The sequence below is a fragment of the Thermobia domestica genome, chromosome 4 (assembly GCF_964235325.1).
Source record: "Thermobia domestica chromosome 4, izTheDome1.hap1.1, whole genome shotgun sequence".
Lineage (NCBI taxonomy): Eukaryota > Metazoa > Arthropoda > Insecta > Zygentoma > Lepismatidae > Thermobia > Thermobia domestica.
In genome coordinates, this window is record NC_137457.1 from 266796655 (window position 1) to 266818884 (window position 22230).

General features: G+C 34.2%; 1 protein-coding gene across 1 annotated transcript in view; it reads right to left on the reverse strand.

Moving 5' to 3' along the window:
• The window catches only part of LOC145684052 (uncharacterized), a 70200-nt gene that overhangs the window by 38641 nt on the left and 9329 nt on the right, over window positions 1-22230 (reverse strand). Inside the window, exons 3-4 of the mRNA XM_081755889.1 lie at window positions 16285-16377; window positions 4861-5755 (exon numbers count right to left, since the gene is read on the reverse strand). Of these exons, the coding sequence (XP_081612015.1) occupies window positions 4861-5755; window positions 16285-16377 (988 nt within the window). The remainder of the gene's footprint in view (window positions 1-4860; window positions 5756-16284; window positions 16378-22230) is intronic.

Here is a 22230-nt window from a genome sequence, read left to right on the forward strand (position 1 = left end):
TATATTTCAATCTAAATTTTTCTTGTACGCCTTATGTCTGGAGAACTACATACAGTGTGGCCAAACCCAAACTATCACTTAACTCAGTATTATGTGCTTATTCCGTAGAAAACATGAAAACTCGATTTTGGAGCCGTTCAAAAATTTTGTGGACCCTGGTCCAAGATCCAATATATTTCAATCAAAAGTTTTCTTGTACGCCTTATATCTGGAAACCTACAAATAGTGTAACCAAACTCAAACTATTACTTAACTCAATTATGATGTGTTTATTCCCGTAGGAAATACAAAAACTCCAGTTGGGACTATTCAAAAATTTTGTGGCCCCTGATCCAAAATCCAATATATTTCATTCAATCAAAAATTTTCTTGTACGTCTTATATCTGTAGAACATATAATATAGCCAAACCCAGCAGTCACTTAACTCAGTATGATATGCTTATTCCGTAAAAGATGCGAAAACTGGATTTAGGGGCCGTTCAAAAATTTTGTGATCCCTGGTCCAAAAGTGCATCAATAGATCCAATATATTTCAATCAAAAATTTTCTTGTACGCCATACATCCGAAGAACTACATATAGTATAGCCAAACCCAAATTATCAATTAACTCAATATGATGTACTTATTCCATAGAAAATACGAAAACTCGATTAATGACCGTTCAAAAAAATTTTTGTGGCTCCTGATCCAAGATCCAATATATTTCATTCAATCAAAAATTTTCTTCTGTGCCTTATATCTGGAGAGCTACATACAGTATAGCCAAACCCAAGTAATCACTTAACTCAGTATGATGTGCTTATTCCGTAGAAAATACGAAAACTTGATTTAGGGACTGTTCAAAACTTTGTGGCCCCTGATCCAAAAACTAATTATTGACCAAGATAGCAATCTTTTTATGCATTTTTGGGGTCATTCCTAAAATTTTTGTTTATATTACTTTTCTCAAACTTGACTGTTAATCGTTTTTTTTCTCACCCAAAAGCTGTATATTTACCCAATTTTATATTATTTTTTCCTAAAGTTGAGAGTTGCTTTAATCGTTTTGTCTACCCGAAAACGGTATGTTACAATTATTTTATATTACTTTTCTTTTGTATCTTTCTTTCTTTCTTTTTTTCTCAAAGTTAAGAGTTAATAATTTTGTGTCACATGAAAACATTATGTTAACCCCATTTCATAGTGACCGTTAGGTGAAATTGTTATAAACTAACTCTATGACCTATGGAACCCTGAGGTTCAATATCGCATTCACAAAAGCTCTCCATTGACTTCTATACCTAGCCCACTGGGCCCAGTTTCTACTTTGTATTCCTATTTCTGCGAAATCTAACTTAATATTGTTCTTCCATCTGCGCCTAGGTCTTCCAAATGGTCGTTTTTCAATAGAACTTCCAGTTAAAACTTTGAAAGCGTTCCTACTTTTTCCGTTCTAGCTACATGACCTGCTCACCTGAGCCTCTTACATTCGATGTACCTAACGATGTTTGGTAAACGGTATAAATTATGTAGTTTCTCGTTGTGAAGTTTCCGCCATTTCTCATTCCCGTTCCTCTTGCGTCCGAATGTTCCTCTCAGAATCTTGTTCTCAAATACTTTCATCTACGTTCTTCCCTCAGGGTAAGCGACCATGTTTCGTAATTATACAGAACAAAGACATACAGGTAAAATTGTTACGCCGCACAAAATATATTTTCCCTAAATTAAGTCCCAGGAAATTTTATTCATTTTCCTATACCCAGAATATGGAAAGTTAATTCAATTTGAAGGAAATTGATAAACAAAATCTTTAGTTTTACTCTCGAATATAAATTTTCGTGAAGACCTAGCCAAGTCGCTCTTAACCAGATATACAAGGGTCCGCCAGAAAAATGTATACATTGTTTAAAAAACTATATATCATTTCATAATTACATTATTGTTCAAACACGTGTTAGAAACCTTCAAGTACCGGTAAGCATATGTTTCCATTAGATGTTCAAAATGTTGGCCGTTGGCGCCAAACACCTAAAAGAACGACGAGCGACTTGTTGCTGTAGGTGTTCTTCCCGATCTTTTTTGTGAATATCGCAAATCGTTCCATGCGCCTCAAACTTGTCAACAATGCGTTTGATTGTTAGACGGGTTGGTGATTCAGTACCAAACCCCCCTCTCCACTGACGCTCCACTTTGATGGCATTCCCAAACCTGATAAAACACTTCAAAACTTACGCTGCTCGAACGTCAAGCATGCTCCTGCCATTTTCTTATCTCACTAACCGTACTAACAGTACCGACATCTGTTGAGCGAAAAACCGTACTACAATGTAATTTTAACTGAAAACAATTGACGATGCCGACATCTGTTGGGCAAAAAATCATACTACAACATACTTAAATTTCAGAACAATTGTCAATGCTAGTATCCTGATACGAGATGACAAAGAATGTATGCATTTTCCTGAAGGACTCTGTAGACAGATAACTCCACTTCATAAAAATTCTTACTCAATATTTTCAGTTTACTTTTCGGAGGTAAATATTTGCGAAACTACCCCGAAATGCGAGATCTAGCCAAATAGCTCTTACCTCAATACAGGCAGTTTATATCTGAATGGTTCATTTTACGGAAATCGATAGGCAAAATCGTTGTCCTTCTCAAAAGTGAATTTTCTGAAAATGTGTTCTTAAAAATGATTTTTTTTTCTGGGAATTACTCCGCCTCACATATCACATTCTCCCACCTAACAACTGTATATTCACTTTATTTCACACAAATTGTTCAGTTAAATTGTTACGCTTTTTGTTCCTAAGCGAGTTTCCTGAATTCATTTCTAGATTATATTTCGCAAGCTTGAAATCAAACTTAATCCTTTCTCGGGCACATAAAACGGAAATTCGAAAAATGAAATTCAGTATATAGTATATGTATTAGTAAAATTCCCCTCTTCCTATTTTTTTTTTCGCTAGAATTTCCAGAACGAATAAAATATTCACATTGTGTGTAGCAGAAGTCCGTGTTTCAAATTTTATACCCAAATGTTCAAGAAATATATTCCTTAATTAAAGTAGGATACTTCCTTTATTCTTTCGAAGTAAATTTAAAAGAAAATTACCTTGTTAATGAACACTTGCCTTAAAATGAAATGAAATCTTTGAGTTTTACGTCCCACGGTTATGCCAGCTAGGCTAAAAGAGACGGTGATGATAAGGAATTAGTGAAATGGTGGAATGGAGAAAGTGGGAGGAAACGGGAGAACCCCGAGAAAACCCGTGCACACGGTGTTTGTCCACCACAAAGCTCACTTGGCGCGAGCTGGGATCGAACAAGAGACCTCATGCACTAGAGGTGAACGCTCTACTACTGAGCCACCGCGGTCCCGAATACTTGCCTTAAGTAATGAACTGTTATTACACAAAAAAAAATCATTGCTATCCCGAAAATAAGTCTTGTGTCATAATAAATTGAATAAAATTATTTTTTTTTCTATTTGATGTAAATCGTATTTTCTTACATCCTTACTTTAATATTTTAATTTAATTAAAGGTATTATTAGTATAAACAAAAATACAAGAAAATCATTGTTTCCATTTTAGTACGAGGAAGGATCAGAAACTAAGGTTAAGGCCGATATTTCTGGAGCTTCATCTATTACAGGAGAATGAGGAAAGTGCGGTAATTTTAATATATGGAGTTGGCAACTGTGCAGAGTTTCAGCTTCCCGCCACCTACGGTGGTAGTTGTAGATAAACACAAATGACGACTCGTTTGCAAAAACTGGTTTTGCGAAGACCTAAGCTCAGTTATTCGATTTCTGTGGGCGAAACATGTAACCGCGGCTCAAATTCACCGGCAGCTGGTAGAGGTTTACGGAGTGACTGTAATGTCTCGTCAGCATGTCGTAGAATTATGTCGAAAGTTTGTGGCTGGTAGAGAAAACGTCACCGACAAAGAGCGCAGTGGTCGATTCAGCACATCATCAACAGAGTTGAACACAGCTCGCGTGGAGGAGCTGATTAGAACAACGAGAAGATCACGTCACTGCTTTCACCTGTTCCCGCACTTGAAGGAACACCTAGGAGAACGTCTCTTCGCTTTAGACAAGGAGGTGAAACGTGACAACGTGGTTTGTGAATGTGACAACGTGGCTGAACACGTAAGGGCAGGATTTTTACCAGGAGGGAATCTTCAAACTTATCCCACGATGTTACATCTGCCCCAACCGATATGGAGACTATGTCAAAAATAATAATAATAATAATAATAATAATAATAATAATAATAATAATAATAATAATAATAATAATAATAATAATAATAATAATAATAATAATAACCTAATACGGTATATGTACTATCTGTTGGCTGTATTAATTGTATGAAATAATACACACACGTTTCACTGCAGGCTTTGTAACCTTACATTCTGATCACTCCTCGTAGATATAACAATTTTACTACATAGAACAATGTCAACAACCTCAAAGCACATAAGGAAATGAACTTTTAGGAAAGTTTTCTTACGTATCAAAGAAATGTCTCTATATATCTAAGACTTACAGCTGCTTATCAGTGATTTAGATCATTGAAAAATATTATGTTTACTTTTTAAATCTTATAGTGAAGTATACCATTTAGTTTGAGATCTGTGCATGTAGCTGCAGGTTTGATTTCCAGGTGGCATTGCCTGTATCGAATACAAATCCCAATAGTGGTTTGGACCCCATTTTAAACAGTAAATTCTGCCTCATCATCTGAGCCCAAAAGGTACATCAACCTCTAATCAATCTACGAGAGAGAGAGTTAACCTTGTATGTAATTTGGGTAGTTTTAAATTATGTAATATGCAAGCGTTAGTAATAATAGTTAGCACGATACCTTCTCCATGCATTTCAATAAGTTTTTGTAAAAGATAAAGCTGTACCAAATCCAGAGGATATAATTCCATTTTCTCCATAGATATCTCTGAATCTTCTCCTAATTTCTTTGCTAGTTCTTCAGCTGTTAACTTTTCGTGCTCCTCAGCCTTCTTCTCTTCACCCTTTTCCTGTAGTTGTTTCTCAAACTCCTTCTTTAAATCTAACCAATCTTTTTCGTTTTCGAAAGGATTCAGGAATTTTCTTATAGCTGGATTTATCTGTACTTTCTTCTTCTTCTTTCTAGCACCTAGGTCTTCTAAGACCAAACTCTCTACAGCATCCTTTTTAGGTTTTTGTTGTTTACGTTTTGACTCTTTCTTTTCTTTGGGTTTTTTCGCTTCTTTCTCTTTCTTCTCTTTCTCTTTCGCTTCCCTCCTAGATTTTCTTCTTTCCTCACTGCGTGCACGTTCCTCTTTTTGTCTTTCTTTTTCCCTCTTTATAAATTCTTCCTTCAGCACTTCCGGCTTCTCTCCTATTGGAACTTTTCTCTTTCGAGGTTTTCCTTCTTCGGACACACCTTCTAATCTTGGCCCAGGTTCCTCTCTTTCCACGACGGCTAATTCAAGGTCATCCCTAGTATATCTTCTCTCAGTTGGTTTTGCTTTCTTTCGTTTTAGTCCTTCTTCCTTTTCTTCCGCTTCTTTCTTCTCTTCCTCTTCTGGTATCTTCTCTAGTTTTTCTTTCGGTCTATATACCTCATGGATTCCCATTAAAGCTTTCCATGCAGTGTCCTCATATTTTTCAGCCCATTCTCGCCCAAGCTTCTGTCCTATTCTTGCTTTTGTAATGGCAATTTCTCGTCCCCAAATGCTCCATTGTAGCTCATCGGCTATCTTCTTAATTTGAGCAGGTTCCTGAAAGAAATTGAGTATTTTCACTTCCCGGTATTCTTCAGATATTTAAAAAATGCAAAGATATCTTACCTTAAGATCCTTGTGCAGGGTGTATCAAAAAGAACTTTACAACTTTGAAAACTCATATTGATTTATTTATTTAGCTTATAGACATGGCTTTGGTATCATTTTGTCGCAAAATACATCACTTTTTTTTACCTTATACCTAAAGAGGTTCAATGTGGTTTCAATTGATGATGTGGCACACACCCTATCTGAAGTTAATTTCTTGCCAAACCCGATGTAGCATGTCAGGTGTAACTTGTTCAATTGGGAGATAAATCCTAGCTCTGAGCTCTGGTAGAGAAGCCGTTTTCTCAACACACGCCAAACTGTCATGTGTGGGACGCCCAGCTGTTGAGAAGCACGCCGGGTTGATTTTGTAGGACTGTTCACAAAGCTTTGTCTCCTTTGCTGTCTTCAGACGTACGAGGATGACCTGAAGATTTGTTGTGTCTTACCGAACATTCAGTTTCAATAAAACACTTATGTCACTGATAAATAGTAGGCCTACTGAGAGGATCTTTACCATACTTTGTACGAAAATTACGTTGTACAATTGTCGCAAACTTGGATTCTTCAAACCAAACCACACAGCTAGCACGCTCGGGACCAGTAAAGGCAGCTAGCTAACTTTGCTGTAACTCCCGCTAGCGCTTGCAGTGGTTTGTTTCTGAACTAGTGTACTACGTGAGTCAAAAGTTGATGTATTTTGCTACAAAATGATACCAAAACCATGTCTGTAAGATAAATGAATAAATAATGTGAGTTCTCAAAGTTGTAAAATCCTTTTTGATTCAACCTGTATTATTACTATTATTATCTTCGGTGTGTATTATGCCGCTACACTGCTAAGCGTCTAACATGATTAAGAACTTTTTTTTACTCCGAAAAATTTGATAGTAAAGTACCTAAGATCTACCATCATATTCCATGCATCTGTGTTACATAATACACAATGCTAAAATAGAACAATACAGAGCAAAACTGCTAAAATGTTCCTTTTGAAAAACTATTACTGTGTACAAAAGTAGTTTTTTATCAAATGTCTCTGCTCTGGAAATATATTTCAATTACACTGGTTACTATTGAAAGTCTAAATTGTAGAAAGCCCAATCTCACATTCTGTTAAATGTTTTTATTATTTTACTAACGTAGATGTAAGTATTGTAGTACTAACACTCACTCGTTTCTGCACTGGCGTCTCTGGCATGTAAAATTTGAAGGGGACATCACAGAAAGTTATTTAAACGGTACTACCTAGCCCAACCTGCTTATTATCTTCGGTTCCATTTGTTACCTTTCTACTTACCTTCACGGACCCCCTAAGGTATATCAAGAACTCTGTTATAAACTTTTCATACGTTGAATATTATATTCTAAATAAACATTATTATTATTATTTATATTTATTGTCGTTAGTAAATAAATTAAAATAGAATAAAATATTGAATATTTTGTACTTCAAACTATTGGGGGGACGCGTCCCCTTCCCCCCCCCCCCGCCAGAGACGCCCATGCGTTTTTGGTAGAAAACTTTTGACAAGTTACGGAACAAATGTAGCACTGAAGAGGATTTTCGTCCTACATAACTTGAAAGGATTTTAGCGTTTTCGGCCTACATAACTTGGAAGTGTGGGATGAAATGGCATAGATTTTCATCTTAGAAGGTATTCCAGAAGTTTGGCAGCTCTATGGAATAATACACACCGAAAATGAGGTGGGAAAAGTCTTGAAATCCCTCGAGTTAAAAAAGAAAATAATAACGCAAGGATGTTAAGGAAGATGTCCTTTTTTAATATTAAGTAAGCATCCTTTAGCATCCATCAGTAAATATTCTTTAGATATTTCACGCTTGTTATTAATATTTAGGTTTTAATGTAATTATTGTGTAAAATTCTCTCAGTTTATGTAAGGTAGAGCAATTATCGTACACGGGAATTTGGACTGTCCCATCACCTTTTATTATAAAAGATCTTGTTAAATACAGAGTTCCTCTAGATCTTGTTAAATATATTACAGTAAGTAGTTCCTCTAATAATTTTAGGTAAGAAAGTGGAAGGAACCCAATGACTAGGCGTCGTAGGGCTTTGTAGGTGAGGTTACTCTCTTTGACCGGGCGTCGTGAGAGGGGATACGTTTTGTGTGATTAGGTGTCTCTCGGTGACCGGGCGTCGTGAGAGAGAAAGGGAACCCAATGACCGAGCGTCGTAGGGCTTAAGGAAAGGTATCTTTCAATTGACTGAGCGTCGTGAGAAGGTAAGGTGTTCGCAATGGCCAGGCGCCTTAGGGCTTTAGGTCGTTGATCAACCTGGATAGATTGATGCTGTTTGAGGCGTGCTCCTGTCTTTTATCCTAAAATGTCGGCTACCATCGGTGATCTCCGTCTTGCCGACTGCTAACGATAGTGGGCGACTCCTCTTTGGTACTGTCGTCTGCGTTGCATTTGTTTACTGCCAACACGTGTAGTACACATATGGTTATCGCATGATGTGAAGACATGCGGAACCTTACAATTGTAAATTACATTGTTATTTATTTATTTATTGAGAAATATTTTATCCACTGATTTCAGCAATATTCAACGTCTGCAGAATCTCAAAGACCTTAATTTTTCCTACAAGTAAAATGAAATGAGTTTTTAGTTTAACGTCCTACAATTATTCCGTGTAGGCTAAACGAGACGGCTGATTAGTAAAAATTAACGATTGTGGAAGATTTTGAGGAATGAAAATGTAGGAGGAAATGGGAGAACTTCAAGAAAACCCACGCACATGTAGTCCACTACAAACTCATATGAACTGAGGTCAATTCACGGACCTTTCGCTCCAGAGAAGAGCACTCTAGCGTTGAGTCGCCGTGCCTACTAGTGCGTACTCGTATTACTGCTGTCTGGTCGTGAGTCCAGATTTCATATTAAATCATAAGAGCACTCTTGTACAGATTTCATATTAAATCATATGTCTCGTCTGACAGTTTCTACAGTGTGTTCAAAACGTCGCTCTGCAATAGATATAGGTACGTATTAGTGTGAAAATAAATATTGAAACATTTAGTTTTCTTTTTGTATATGTGTATGTTATGTTCTGCAAATATCCGACACATACAGGACACGTAGCTAGATTTTAACTTTCAACTCAATAGAGACATATACTGTACAATAAAGATGGCTAGCGTTAGATTGTAACTAATCGATTGTTCTCAAAGATCGATCAAAGTTCTGGATGGTTGAATATCGAGCGATACAGGTGTTTGTTACAATGTTAACAATGGAGCAACAAATACTTTTGTTGTTATTGTTGAATAAGTGTTTCGTATGGGTGTCATGTATAGAGAACATGTGAAACAGTATTTATTGAAAACTGGTTCAACAGCATTCGTTAAACAGTATCAGAATCGACCTAAAATCATTGCGATACTGAGAGACACTATCATTTATAAGATACATATAATTTATCGATTACCAATCTTTACCTCGAGTGTTCGTAAGAAAGTGTAGGAAGATTGACCTGTATCATCTACCTAAGATTAACCATTTTCAACATTTACCATAGTGGAGTGTTTCTGTGTATCTCTATGCCATAATCCACTGCAGAGCAACTTTTTGAATGCACATTTTGTACATCTTCATGAAAGATATTAAGCTCTAAATGGTCAAACAAAAGTATATGTACATCATATGCGATCTATATTTATTCATATCCCCCTTAGTACCTAACTAAAATAGTATGCTGTTTACTCGGTCACCATAAATAAATCTAACTTATTTTAAGAATTATTTTTGTTTGGTTAACTTGTAACTGTAAATTACATCTATTTTTATATTAGTCTTTGGAATAAAGAATCTCAAAGTGGGCATTGAAAACAAATTCATTATTTAGGAAATAGTAAAATCATTACATAACATGAAAATAAGATAAAGCACTTTCGCTATTTCTGTCATCAGACAAGGAGGGGCAGAAGTAGGAAAAAATAGTACCAGAGAAGTACTTATGAAGTGTCCAACTGCGTACCATAAGCTGAACGTTTCACATCAGAGAAAAATTCTGGCAGATATAAGAGCCTATTACTTGATTTCCCCGTCTCCCCCAAAAAGAAGACCAAAAACTTTTTGCGCGTGAATTTGCCGCTATTTCTACTAGCCCCACAAAATACATTACTCTTTTGCCCTCAAACTGTGTCATTTTGATGTAGTACTTCTGACTTTTAAAAAAAACGTATGATATAATACTTGTAAAAGAAATTAAAAGCAGTTGTAGTTATGCAAATACAAATAATTAAATTAAACATTTTAAAAAATACATAATATTATTGCACAATACCCAGCTCAATGATGACAACTCATACTCATATTTATACCCATATTTATACTCATAGTGAAGTGGAGATTCTGTATTATATATTGTCCTTTTACTGACATTATTAAAGGAATTGTGGTTAATATTTATATTATAAATTATTTACAATAAAAAATTGCAAAAATAATATAGTAATAAAGCACGTTAATTTTTCAAGTATAGGCAGGGGTAAAAGTGAGGGTGAACGCGGGCGAATACCGTTCCCCCACTTTCAGAAAACATCTGTGGCGTCTCCCACTGTCTAAAAAATTACAATGGGCAAAGATAGGCACGGGGGACGGCGTGGCGTCATGCTTCCCCTACCTTTTCAGATCCACTTTTACCCCTGAGTATAGGGATGCGAGCGGTGAGCACTAGCTACGCCAGCGCACTCTCTTTTCCGTGGCCGATGCCCTATGCGGCTGCATATTTTGCATAGACCTAGCACCTTCCCTGGTTCACATCTATTTCTCTGATCTTTAATTTTTCTTCTCTAGCTACTTTTCTTCTCACTCCTATCGGATGACGTGTCTAGCAAGTCTAGTAACATCTTTGTAAGCTGGAACTTATTGAAGGGATTGGGATATAAAATCTGCGCTATGGCTGTTGAGGTTATTGCTCTATCTAAAAAGGCATATTTTATCATGGTGGACTTCTTGAATCTGCTATAAATCCAACTAACATTTCTTAAATATGAAAGAGGTCATAGAGTATGTCGTTTCAGGTTAGAAAGTCACAAAACACATGAATCTGAAATTGATCTTTATCTAAGTTTATTACTGTAAGAATGATCCACAGTCAATGTTAGAGGCCAGCAGTTACAGTACGTGTTCGATGTGATGACCAGCTTGCTCCATGAATACTACAATGTGTTCTTTTAAGTCCTTATGGACTCTTCTGAGCAAATCATGATCCACGCTGGGACAGGTGTATATAATGTATTACCCCAATTTACGAAAGCTGTTGATTTTAAACTGGTACGCAATGGCTTGAATGCATCCCTACAGATAAAAGTTTCTGAGTGTAAGGTCTGGAGATCGCGGTGGCCACTCCACTGATCTGCGTCTGCCGATCTGGTGACAAGAGAACTGATAATCCTATCAGCTTTGAATCTGTAACTCATAGTGCGGAGATGCACTGTCATGCTGAAATAAGTTGAGAACTTGCCTTTTAGATTCAGAAGTAATGGAAATATCTCCTCAAGTAACAGGTTTCTATATATACTTTGCCTTCAGTAAATTTAGGATCCACAGTGTACGTCCCATATTCTACATCGCAAGTTTTTGTCCATCCGCATATTTACACGTATCAGTCCAGTGGTTGATTTCTTGGCTGACAAATATTGACATTTCTGATTGTTTATCTCGCCACTCAGGGAGAAAAGTGTCTCGTAACTGAGTACGTCATGCGGAAACTGTGGATTAATACTGTATGTTATTGTTCTAGGGCCCATTGACAGAACTTTAATCCTTGTCGAGGTCGTCCTCGGTTAAATGTTGTTGTAAATGCAGCTTGTAGATGTGTTGCTGGTTGCATTGTATGATCCATATCATTGAACTTTGAGTTTGTGGCAGCGATAGTACGTGCTACATGATAGGTACTAAATATCGGGCTCGAAAAAATGACGAAAACATTAACATGCTCATCTACCACATTGACATGCAAATCAATCCTACAAGAATAAAGTTAGGTAAAAACCGATATTGGATTCGTGTTTTTGGTGACTTTCTAGCCTCAAACGATATATCACATGACACCATACTTATTTCAAAAACATTAGTTGGATTCTAGATGATGGATTTCCAGATGGCCAGTATGATGGGTATATGCCGTCTTAGGTAGAACCCCAGCTTTAATAGCGCAAAATTTCGTCCTTATCCTTACAGTCATTTCCATCTTACAAGACGTGTTATTTTTTTTAATCATTCCGTATTTTCCAATAAGAGAGGAGATGACACCTCGTTCGCCTGTTATTTGAGGAGATTTTTCATTCTGTATTCATATATATATATATATATATATCAATGTCCTTCCTTCCCTGTGATTGACACAAAAAGTGACTTCAGATATAATCCACTCAACACAGCTTCTTCTTTAAAATCTTTTTATTTGATTTGTTTTTTAAGTTTAAAGTCCCACGGTTAATGCTCTTATGCTAAAGAAGACAGACATATTAATGAAAATGAATGTTTGTGAAATTAAATTTTTGTGCTCTCCCACCGGGAATCGAATCCGGGACCACTAGACCAGTATGGAGGGCAAAATCTTGTTATTTATAATTTAACTTTTCTATTAAATCTATTTTTATGGAATATTCTTGCCCTTCTGAAAAATATTCTCGATAAAATTAATGCACAATTCACAAAAACGATCGTCAGAAAAGTGAAATAAAATAAACACTATGCAATGTAAGTATTTGTTTTTAATTAGTAAGAAGACTGACTCTAGAAACATTAAGGGATCGTGGTGGCTCAGTAGTAGAGCGTTCACCTCTAGTACATGGGTTCCTTGGTTTGATCCTAGCTCGCGCCATGTGAGCTTTGTGGTAGACAAACACCATGTGCGTGGGTTTTCTCGGGGTTCTCCCGTTTCCTCCCACATTCTTCATTCTACTACTTCATTAATTTCTCATTATCACATTCTCTTTTAGCCTAGCTAGCATAAGTGTAAAACGTAAAGATTTCATTTTTAAAAACATTACGTCAGATTTAATACCTTTCTTTTCCAAACCGTAAACAAAATTCTCACATTCTTCCCACTTATGAAGTATGTTTACTGACACTATATATACTTTTAAAAAATCTCTCTCTCTTTATTTGTGCATGTTTTATGTGTTTCTAACGATAGGATTATGATGATATCTGCTGCCGTTTGATATAGGTCGCAAATGTAAACTCGTATCTCCAGTAAAAGTTATTGACAGAAAAACATGAAAACTATTGTACAATATAGTCGTTAACGTTCATTGCAACAATCTAATTTTTTTATCTTTTTAGTGCACACTATCCGCCAATATGAAACATGGTAACATAGGACGATATCAATTTCTTTCGGTAAAACTAACCGATATTGTTGGAAAATCTGCATTACTGCTATTTTCGTAGTAAACAATTAACAAATTAAAGTCGTAGGAAAATCTGTATTGCTAACAATATCATTGTAAACAATTAACAAATGTAAATTGTGAGAAAATCTGGATTACTGAAATTTCGTTGTAAACAAGTAACAAACATTTCTTTTAATCTAACGATAACGCTTTTTTGCGATTATATATTATAACTTTTAGGGCAAAAAGTGCTTCTAAATGTTGCATTAACTAAAAGAGAAAGAAAAAGAAAAAGAAAGTTAGTTTAAAATGTACTGATTAAGGTGAATCACTAGATGTTCTCGGTACTATGGTAAACGCTGCTTGAATAGTGCGGCATTACCAGATAGTGTCGAATGTTTACTGATGCCAGATAATAAAAGGAGTAATCATGGAATTCTGCTTAGATACTTACTGGAGAACTTAGTTTTCGACCCTTACCGCGATTCCGCTTCTCGAACTGCAACGCTAGAATCCAGGAATTTTCTTATTTTGACTACTACAGTAAACGTACAAATTTGGCAACAGCGTATTATGGCGTCCTGCGAAAGTTTCGTCTCAAAATCTATTTCCTTAAATGTAAATTAATATTTAAATAAAATACGAAACATAACACTAAAAACGGCCAAACAATACATCTATTTCGCGATAAGATTATTACCTTAAAATACTTTACACATACAAATAAACATTTCATAAAACGGAGCACTTCTAGTAAAATCTACCAGCAAGTGCCATCTTGTGTGATCATTGTAAAACGAATCAAATATTTTCTTTTATTTGTTACATTTTTCGATATCAGGAGACACAACCAAATCAGTATCTCCGACCGAATCAGTGTCTTGTGCTGTAGCTTAAACAATACTCTATCTTATAGTACAATATTTATAATATGTAACGTTTCATTGCACAGTAGTTAAAGGAATGAGCTAAAATATGTACTAACTTCCGGGTGGTGACCCACCTTAATATTGATTTGTTTGTTGATTATTTCAAGTTTTTATGTTGACTTCTGTAATTTACTTATCATTATAGCAACGAATCGATTTTGATTTCTGTTGCTAAGAGATAGTATGGTATATATGTACTTGTTGATGAATATAATAAAGATATAACAGATTAGAAGGCCAAATTATAAGGACGTATGTAAGTTTTCAATTATTAATATGTATATGGAGAATAGCTACAAGATATTGAATACTAAGGCTACTATAGTCAATACGTTTTTATTTATGCAGTAAACAGTGTATACTAGTGTGACTATTAATTGCTACAAAATATAAACTGACGAACTGTGGCAATATACAACTAATTTAAGGGTATCGGTACAACTATATCGGTTAGTTTTACCGAAAGAAATTGATATCGTCTTATGTTACCATGTTTCATAAGTGTTAGCAATAACTGTTCTGAAAATGTAGTAGTTAGAATTAGTGGAACAAAATTATTATTTAGAATTTATGTGTAAACTGAAACTTCTGTTAAAACTTTGGTTTTTGGGAACTATCTTCGCTTTTACGTAGGAAGTTATGCGAAATAAATGTGTCTATCTATATACATAGTATTTATCCATGCTAATAAAATTCGAGTGGGAGAAGATTAAAAACGCTATATCCAACTTCCCTATTTCAAATATATGACATGATATAAAGGAATATAAAATAAATTTTGTAGAAAATGAACCTTCATACCGTTAAACTAACATCATATCCCAAAGTGCTGATTATGACTTTAATTTTGTAAACTGATCTTATGTTAGATTCTCATAAAATATTTGAAGCTCACATTGTTCGAGATGAAAGCAAAATTCCATACCAAAACAAATATGAGTTTGTACAAGATGCAGCAGTAAATCGGGCGATTTTAAAAACGTCATTACGAGGAAATAATGGAATTTATTTGGATGTAACAAGTTGGAATACAAACTAGATATGAAAACATTTAGTTATTTTTTGAGTTTAAGTCACCAAACAGAAAACATTGTGATACAAAATGAAGAAAATAATGATTCACCGAAAACGTAACTGCTCAAAAATGACATATTGCAGATGACCTCCATACCACTGTATACCTTCAGTAACTCTCTTGCTAAAGACATCCATTACTCTTTGCAGCATATCTAAGTAAATTCTTAATTGGTTTTATGTCTAGTTTGTATTCCAACTTGTTACACCCAAATAAGTTTCAACATTTCCTCGTAATAACATTTAAAATCGCCCGATTCACTGCCGCACTCTGTATCTGTTTCTTGGTTCATGGAACTTTTTTTTCCGTGTCAATCAATTTATCTGTCAATCAATAGGCAACCTATAAAACATATATAACAGGGTGTATATCTTTCAGGAATTTGATAAGATGACTAGGCTACCAACATGACCCTTGTGATATGATGGTTTGCATAACTTACATTTGTTGGCCAACAATAAAATGTAAGTTCGAAAACCAATCAAGGTGCTCAGCCCTAGAATAAACATAGAATTCGTAAGTAACAAATTCTGTAAAGACACTTTTTTAACTGCAAAATGTAAACAGGTAAAACAAAGTGATACTTGAATAAGAAAATCATGAAATGTCAAGAAAGTGAAAATTTCCATTTTTTTAACTAACGTTTTATGGGGAAAAAATTCAATTCCCAAAAAAGGCAGCTTATTTGCATCTCTAAGACGATCTAAATAATATAAGGTGTATGAGAGAAATAGTACCTGAAAATGAAAATTCTGCCTGAAGAATGAGAAATTGAGTGAAGCTAATCGAAATATTGATAACGCGAGAAGAAGGGTTATCATAGAAATATTCCCCTTATACTGAGATTTTGGTATTTATTAGGGCTGTCACGTATTACTGTTGCGTTTTTCAATTGTAAATAGGAGCACGTGTGCTTTGGATTCCATGCTAAACTGAAAACTAGTCCTAGATAGCTTCCGTGCTGAACGTGGATTAAATTACAACACGCACAGCACACAAATGAATTATTTATTTTGGGTGTTTTATTTTGTGTCAAAGAGAGAACAGGTTATTAGTAAAAGAAAGAAAAAAACGTTAGAAGTTAAAAGAAAAAAATCACTTACCCATTTTGCAACTTCATTTTTATTAACCATTTCTGCCAGCCACTTTTCTCTTAATATTTCCAGGTAAGTAGATTTTTCACAGCAACCTATCGCCTAAAAAGGGAAGCGAGATTAGTTCTTACTCAAAAACTTTTAAATGACACTGCAGAAATTATGCAATATATCAAAACTATGTACTTCTGCAGATTTAAAATAATAACAGTTTCTCTTCCTTAAAACAATAACAGTTTCAACTATCTGTTATATACTAAGGGCAAAATATGTAAGTTTAATGTACAAGGAAATGTACAGTCCTCTTCAAATAACCTTAAGCAACTACCCTCTTTCTAAAAATACTGTAATCGCTCTTCCAGCTAGCATTTTTGATGTTTGCATGCTTGGGTGTAAAGCTACATGCGGATGAAGAACGTAAAAGGTGGTTTCGTATTTAAAGTACATGTTATGTTGAGAATTAAAGCTGATTCATGTCCAAATAAGTTGAAAAAAATATACACTACACACAGCATTATATCTCAATGGTACGAAATGAATTGATTTACGCTTGAACAACATTGGGAAATATTGAAACCATATTTCCAAACTAAGTATTGTGTTGCCGAAACAGTGAGAAGTTCGAAAAGTAAGTTCGGTGAAAATAATGCACCAATTGTGTGGCTGATGTACGCAAGTTTGTGTAAAAATTTTGTGAGAATGGCATCCCAAAAGATAACACAGGATATCTTCATGTGGGTGCAGTGTGCTTTGTCCAGAATAATGCTGCTGCTGCCGAAAGCGTGTGTTTCAACCCAAGAACCTCAGCTAATCACAGCTAACCACAGATTACAGCAACTGAACATTAGCCACACTACCCTGAGCCGAATTTTGCAGAAAGATCTTTGATTATTCACTTCAAAGTCCAACTTACACAGGAATTGAAGCAAAATGACAGCCTCATTCGTTACTACTTCTCTGCTAAGGGTTTAGAGCAGCTCAAAATTAACACTGATTTTGCTCCTAATTAGTCTTTTCGGATGAAACACATTTTCATCTCGGTGGCTGTTAATAAACAAAATTGCCATACTTGAGGCTCTGTAAACTCACACATTATCGTCTAGAAGCCAACCTATCCTCAGCATGTGACTGCTTGTTATGATTTTTGAAGTGACGGTATTATTGACCCTTTTATTCTTCGAAGATGAAGACGGCAACAACATTACGGTCAACAGAGGTCGCTACAGAGGCATGTTTACCAATTTCTCTTTTTCCAGCAATTGCTGCATTAGACGTGGGCGAGCTTTGGGTCCAGCAAGATGACGCTACGTGCCACACAAACAGTCCCACGATCGCTCTTTGTGCACTATCTTCTATTATCGTGTTATCAGCAGCTTTGTTCATGTTGCTTGAACTGGGCGAAGGTGTATTTTGACGCCATTAGACTCTTTTACGGGGTGCCGTTCAAAATCGATGTTATGCTAATAATTCAGAAATGATTCAGGTACTTAAACACAACATTGTTCGAGTCATTCGTGAAATAGCACCTCAAACTATCGAACATGTACTGCAAAATTGTGTTGACAGGAGAGGTCAGCCCACTTGGATGCCCATTCGGAGCGAGCCTAGGTACCCATTTGGATGAAATTATCTTCCATACCAAATTGGAAGGTATTATCTTTTCAATAAAGCAACAAACGTTTAATCATATTCAACGATGTTTATTTGCTATCACCTTTAAAAAAGAAACTAACTGATAGCCCACCCTTTACATATATATTTTTAGTGCAAGTGCTTGTGGAAGGGAAGTTTGAACAAGATTGTGTTAAATTTAATAAATTTCATCTTACGTAAGTTGTACAATGTAAGCAATAGAACTTATTACCTGGATTTTTGGGTGAGTAATGACTTGATCAATATTTCAACCACCTCACCTTATCTTGAAACACTAGACTTTGAATTGGAACTAGGTAACTTGGGTTAAATTTGGACGAACGATATTGTGATAAACAATGGAACCACAAATGCATAACAATAGTAAAACCTCGGAGTTGTGCAATAATATTTTATTATTATTATTATTGGTATCATAAAATTACACACATTCAATCCAATTACAATTTCCAAAGAATAATATATGGATAAACAATACAAACAAAAAAAAACATGCATAAAGTAACATAAAAATAAAAACATGCATTAAAGTAACATAAAAACATACATTAAGTAAAGTCATACAAAATAAAGATAATCAGATTATAAAATTGCAGCAATAATAATAAGAATCATGCACGGACAACAGTCAAACAAGTAGGAACCAATACAAACCACAACATGCAAAGAAGAATAAAATTTATGATAAATGATAAGTTATAAACTTCCTCTGAATAGAAGGAAAATCAAAGTAATTGTTAATATTTGACAAGTATTTGTATATTGGAACGTATCTAAGAATAGGATTATATTTGATAATTTTGAAATTTCTTATCGACATGTTAGAAACACAAAGATTAACAGCCTCTGTTAATGGTAATTTGCCCATCAAAACATTATGAAGTAGTTTAGTATCAAATAAAGTTCTTTGTTCAGATAATTTAAGTGAACAAAGTATGTGTCTAATTTCATCGTGGGATTTCTCTGATAAGAATTTAAATTTTCATCGTAACGATGAGAGAAACAAATTCTAAGCTACTTCAATGTCTTTTGAAAATACTGGGCTCTTTTGTTCCAAATACTAGTCCAGTATTCCAGATGACTTCTTACGTTGGCATAATATAGAATTAAACTGCTTTTCAAAGAGGAGAAGTCTTTAGAAATCCATTTTATAGTTCCTAAGTTTCTTCTAGCTTTAGAGACTATGCATTTCAAGATGTTTATTAAATAATATTTTAGAGTCGAAAACAATACCAAATCCTTGATAAAGACAACCTTTTCGACTGAAATGTTATCAACAACATAATTGTAATGTACCGGATTAGTTTTCGAAGTAAAAGACACAAAATATGTTTTATTAAGATTCAGAGGTAAAGCACTAACTTTTGACCAGCTGACAATAATGTTAATATTATTTTTAATTGTATACAATCACGAACATTGTTAATAGTACAACAGATCTTCAAATCATCTGCGTACATAAGAAACTGACAATTAATAATTTCTTTTAAATCATTCACAAGTAAGAGAAACAGCAGTGGACCTAAGTGAGAACCCTGGGGAACACCAGAAGAAACACGTGTATTGGAGATATGACCTTTATATGTTACAACAAATTTTCTACAGGTTAGATACGAAATAATCCACCTAATAAAATTTGGTGATAAATTATATGAAAATAATAATAATAATAATAATAATAATAATAATAATAATAATAATAATAATAATAATAATAATAATAATAATAATAATAATAATAATAATCTTATTTAGCTGTCCTAAATTCTTTTATTCATTTGGACCATGTCAATAGTTTGCATTGAAGTAAAATAGATTGATTCATTAGCACTCTTTGAGCTTGGTACATATAGAATCTTTTCATTGCAAAGTATATGAGGAAAAATATCGAAAATTAAACTAGATAAGTTACTTAATAATATAAAATAAGTTTGTTAAATGAGTGTACAATCTTCTGCAATTTTGTTGTAAATGATACTTGGCAACAGTGAACTATAATAAATGTACTTTCACGTGCAATGAAGGCTGTTGTTACTTAAATTCAATGCTTTTCCAGAAATCAAAATATAAATTAACTATAAAATGAAGAGAAGAGGAAATTATAAAAAAAAATTAATGAAGGAAAAAAGAGTCACAGTGACCTGTGAATAAAATATTCTATTCTGAGCAAGGCCACAGTAAAGGAGGTGGTTGAAATATTGATCAAGTCAATCAAAAATCCAGGTGATAGCGGTTTTAATGAAAATACTATTAATAAATACAATACAATTTAGACTATGTAAACTGTAAATTAGTTCCGAATGTATCGGACTAAAAATAATTTAGTATATTCCTTAAGTATACAAAAAATATGCTAGTAAAGAAATCCGAAATCCTTCTGCGATACTTTTCTAAAGCACAGAAGTGCAAGTATGATATTTCACCTTGTTCTCATTTTCTATATAATCTCTATTGAATCAAGGTTTATGAACAAAATATAAACATGCTGTTTTTATAAGGTTTCGGTACCAAATAGGTTGCATAGTTGTGAAACAGCCTACTTTTATAACCTTAAAGTGTTAGAGTAATATTTGAGCAAAAATAAAACTTTGATTTTCAGCGCATAACAATATTGATATATCTCTGAAAATATCTTATAAAAGAACTGAAAGATAAATGTATGGTTTACGTTTGTGGTTGCATGAGTGTTGCAACCATATCCACTAACATTGAGCATATGAGAGAGAAGTTCTTTGTATTAACACAGAAAAACATATTTATATCTACATAGCTCTTTGTGTGTTTTTGTATTGTCGACAAGTGATTGCAATCACCTGTCAGCAACTAGCTATCTTCTTCCTTAATAGTTACAAATTTCTCCACACGGAGGAGTGGGAAGAAAGAGGATAATGAATTATTCTTTTAATTAAATAAGAGTATTTACTGTAAATCATTCTACACTTATTCCATAAACTTCAAAAATAGCATATAATAAATCTATGATTTGTTATTTCCATTTTTCAAAATCTTATTAAAGATGATATCAGGTCAAGAGTACTCTTTTCTTAACTAAAAGGCACAAAACTAGCTAAAAATTATATCCTTTTAAGCGTATAGTTATTTTGTAAAGAAAATATTTTTCTCCGACGAGTTATAAGATATTCTGCGAATTGAGAGTTACTAATGCAGCTAAAAAGCCAATTGCTTTTTATCAATTAAAGTGTAGTTATAAGGAACATATTCCTATTAATATAAGCAGTGGCGTATTTAGGGGGGCTATCGGGCTAAAGCCCCCTCTCCCCGAAATAAATTTGGTGGTTTTTCACATTCCACGTACAACAATAATTCTTCTTATCATTTCTAAAAATTTAATTCACTTTCCATTATCTTATGCTCTTTATTCAGAAATAATAACGTATTTGTCAAATTTCATTCCATGCAAGAACTGATTTTTTCTTCTTTCATTCGTCCATTCTACTCTTCCGTTTCTTTTTCTTAGTTGTTACTTTCTTTCGTTTCTCCTATCATACTTTCGATCGTTGCTCGTTGTGATTCAAGTCGGCTGTCGTCAGTAACGCCAAAACTAAGGAAGTATGTATCTTAGTATAGGCCCTAATCACCATACTGTTCACAAGGAGCTGTTTTAAAATAAATGTAAGGTTATTAAATTAGTTGTGAAAAATTATGTAAGAACAAAATGTTGTATGTTGTTTAATAAAATATAGTGTAATAATATTATTATCATTCTATTGTTCATAATTGTTTTATTCTTTGATTATTTCATTCAAACTTCGCCTTTTCCTTTAAATGACTTACATTTCTTTTCCTTATCGCGGATCTGTATTTAATTTTAAACGATAAATTACTTACTTTTCTAAAATGTGTCGTCACCGAATTTCATACCTCCCCCCTCACATTTCCTTCTTGATAATTTAGGTATTATCTTACCTTTCAGTTATTTCTGCCCCATTCCCACTCTCACTCAATCTTTTCATTCCTCATACCTGGAAATGTCATTATACAAATATTAAAGGAAGGAAAATGAACGTCATTGAAATTTGTCGGCACCCAAAAGGAAAAAAATATAAATGCTTATTCTCGTGTTGTGCATACTCTCCCGGAAACAAAATCCTAAATACGCCACTGAATATAAGAAACATTTGACTTTCCTTAATTACTTCTTGTAAATGATTCATCAATTAAATTAACCCAAACATTAGTTCTACAACCATTTAATCTAATATACAGGATGTAAGAGACTATGTGTATTTCAACGCTTGGGAGAAGATTCTACACATGAAACCAAAGAATTAAATCATGTAC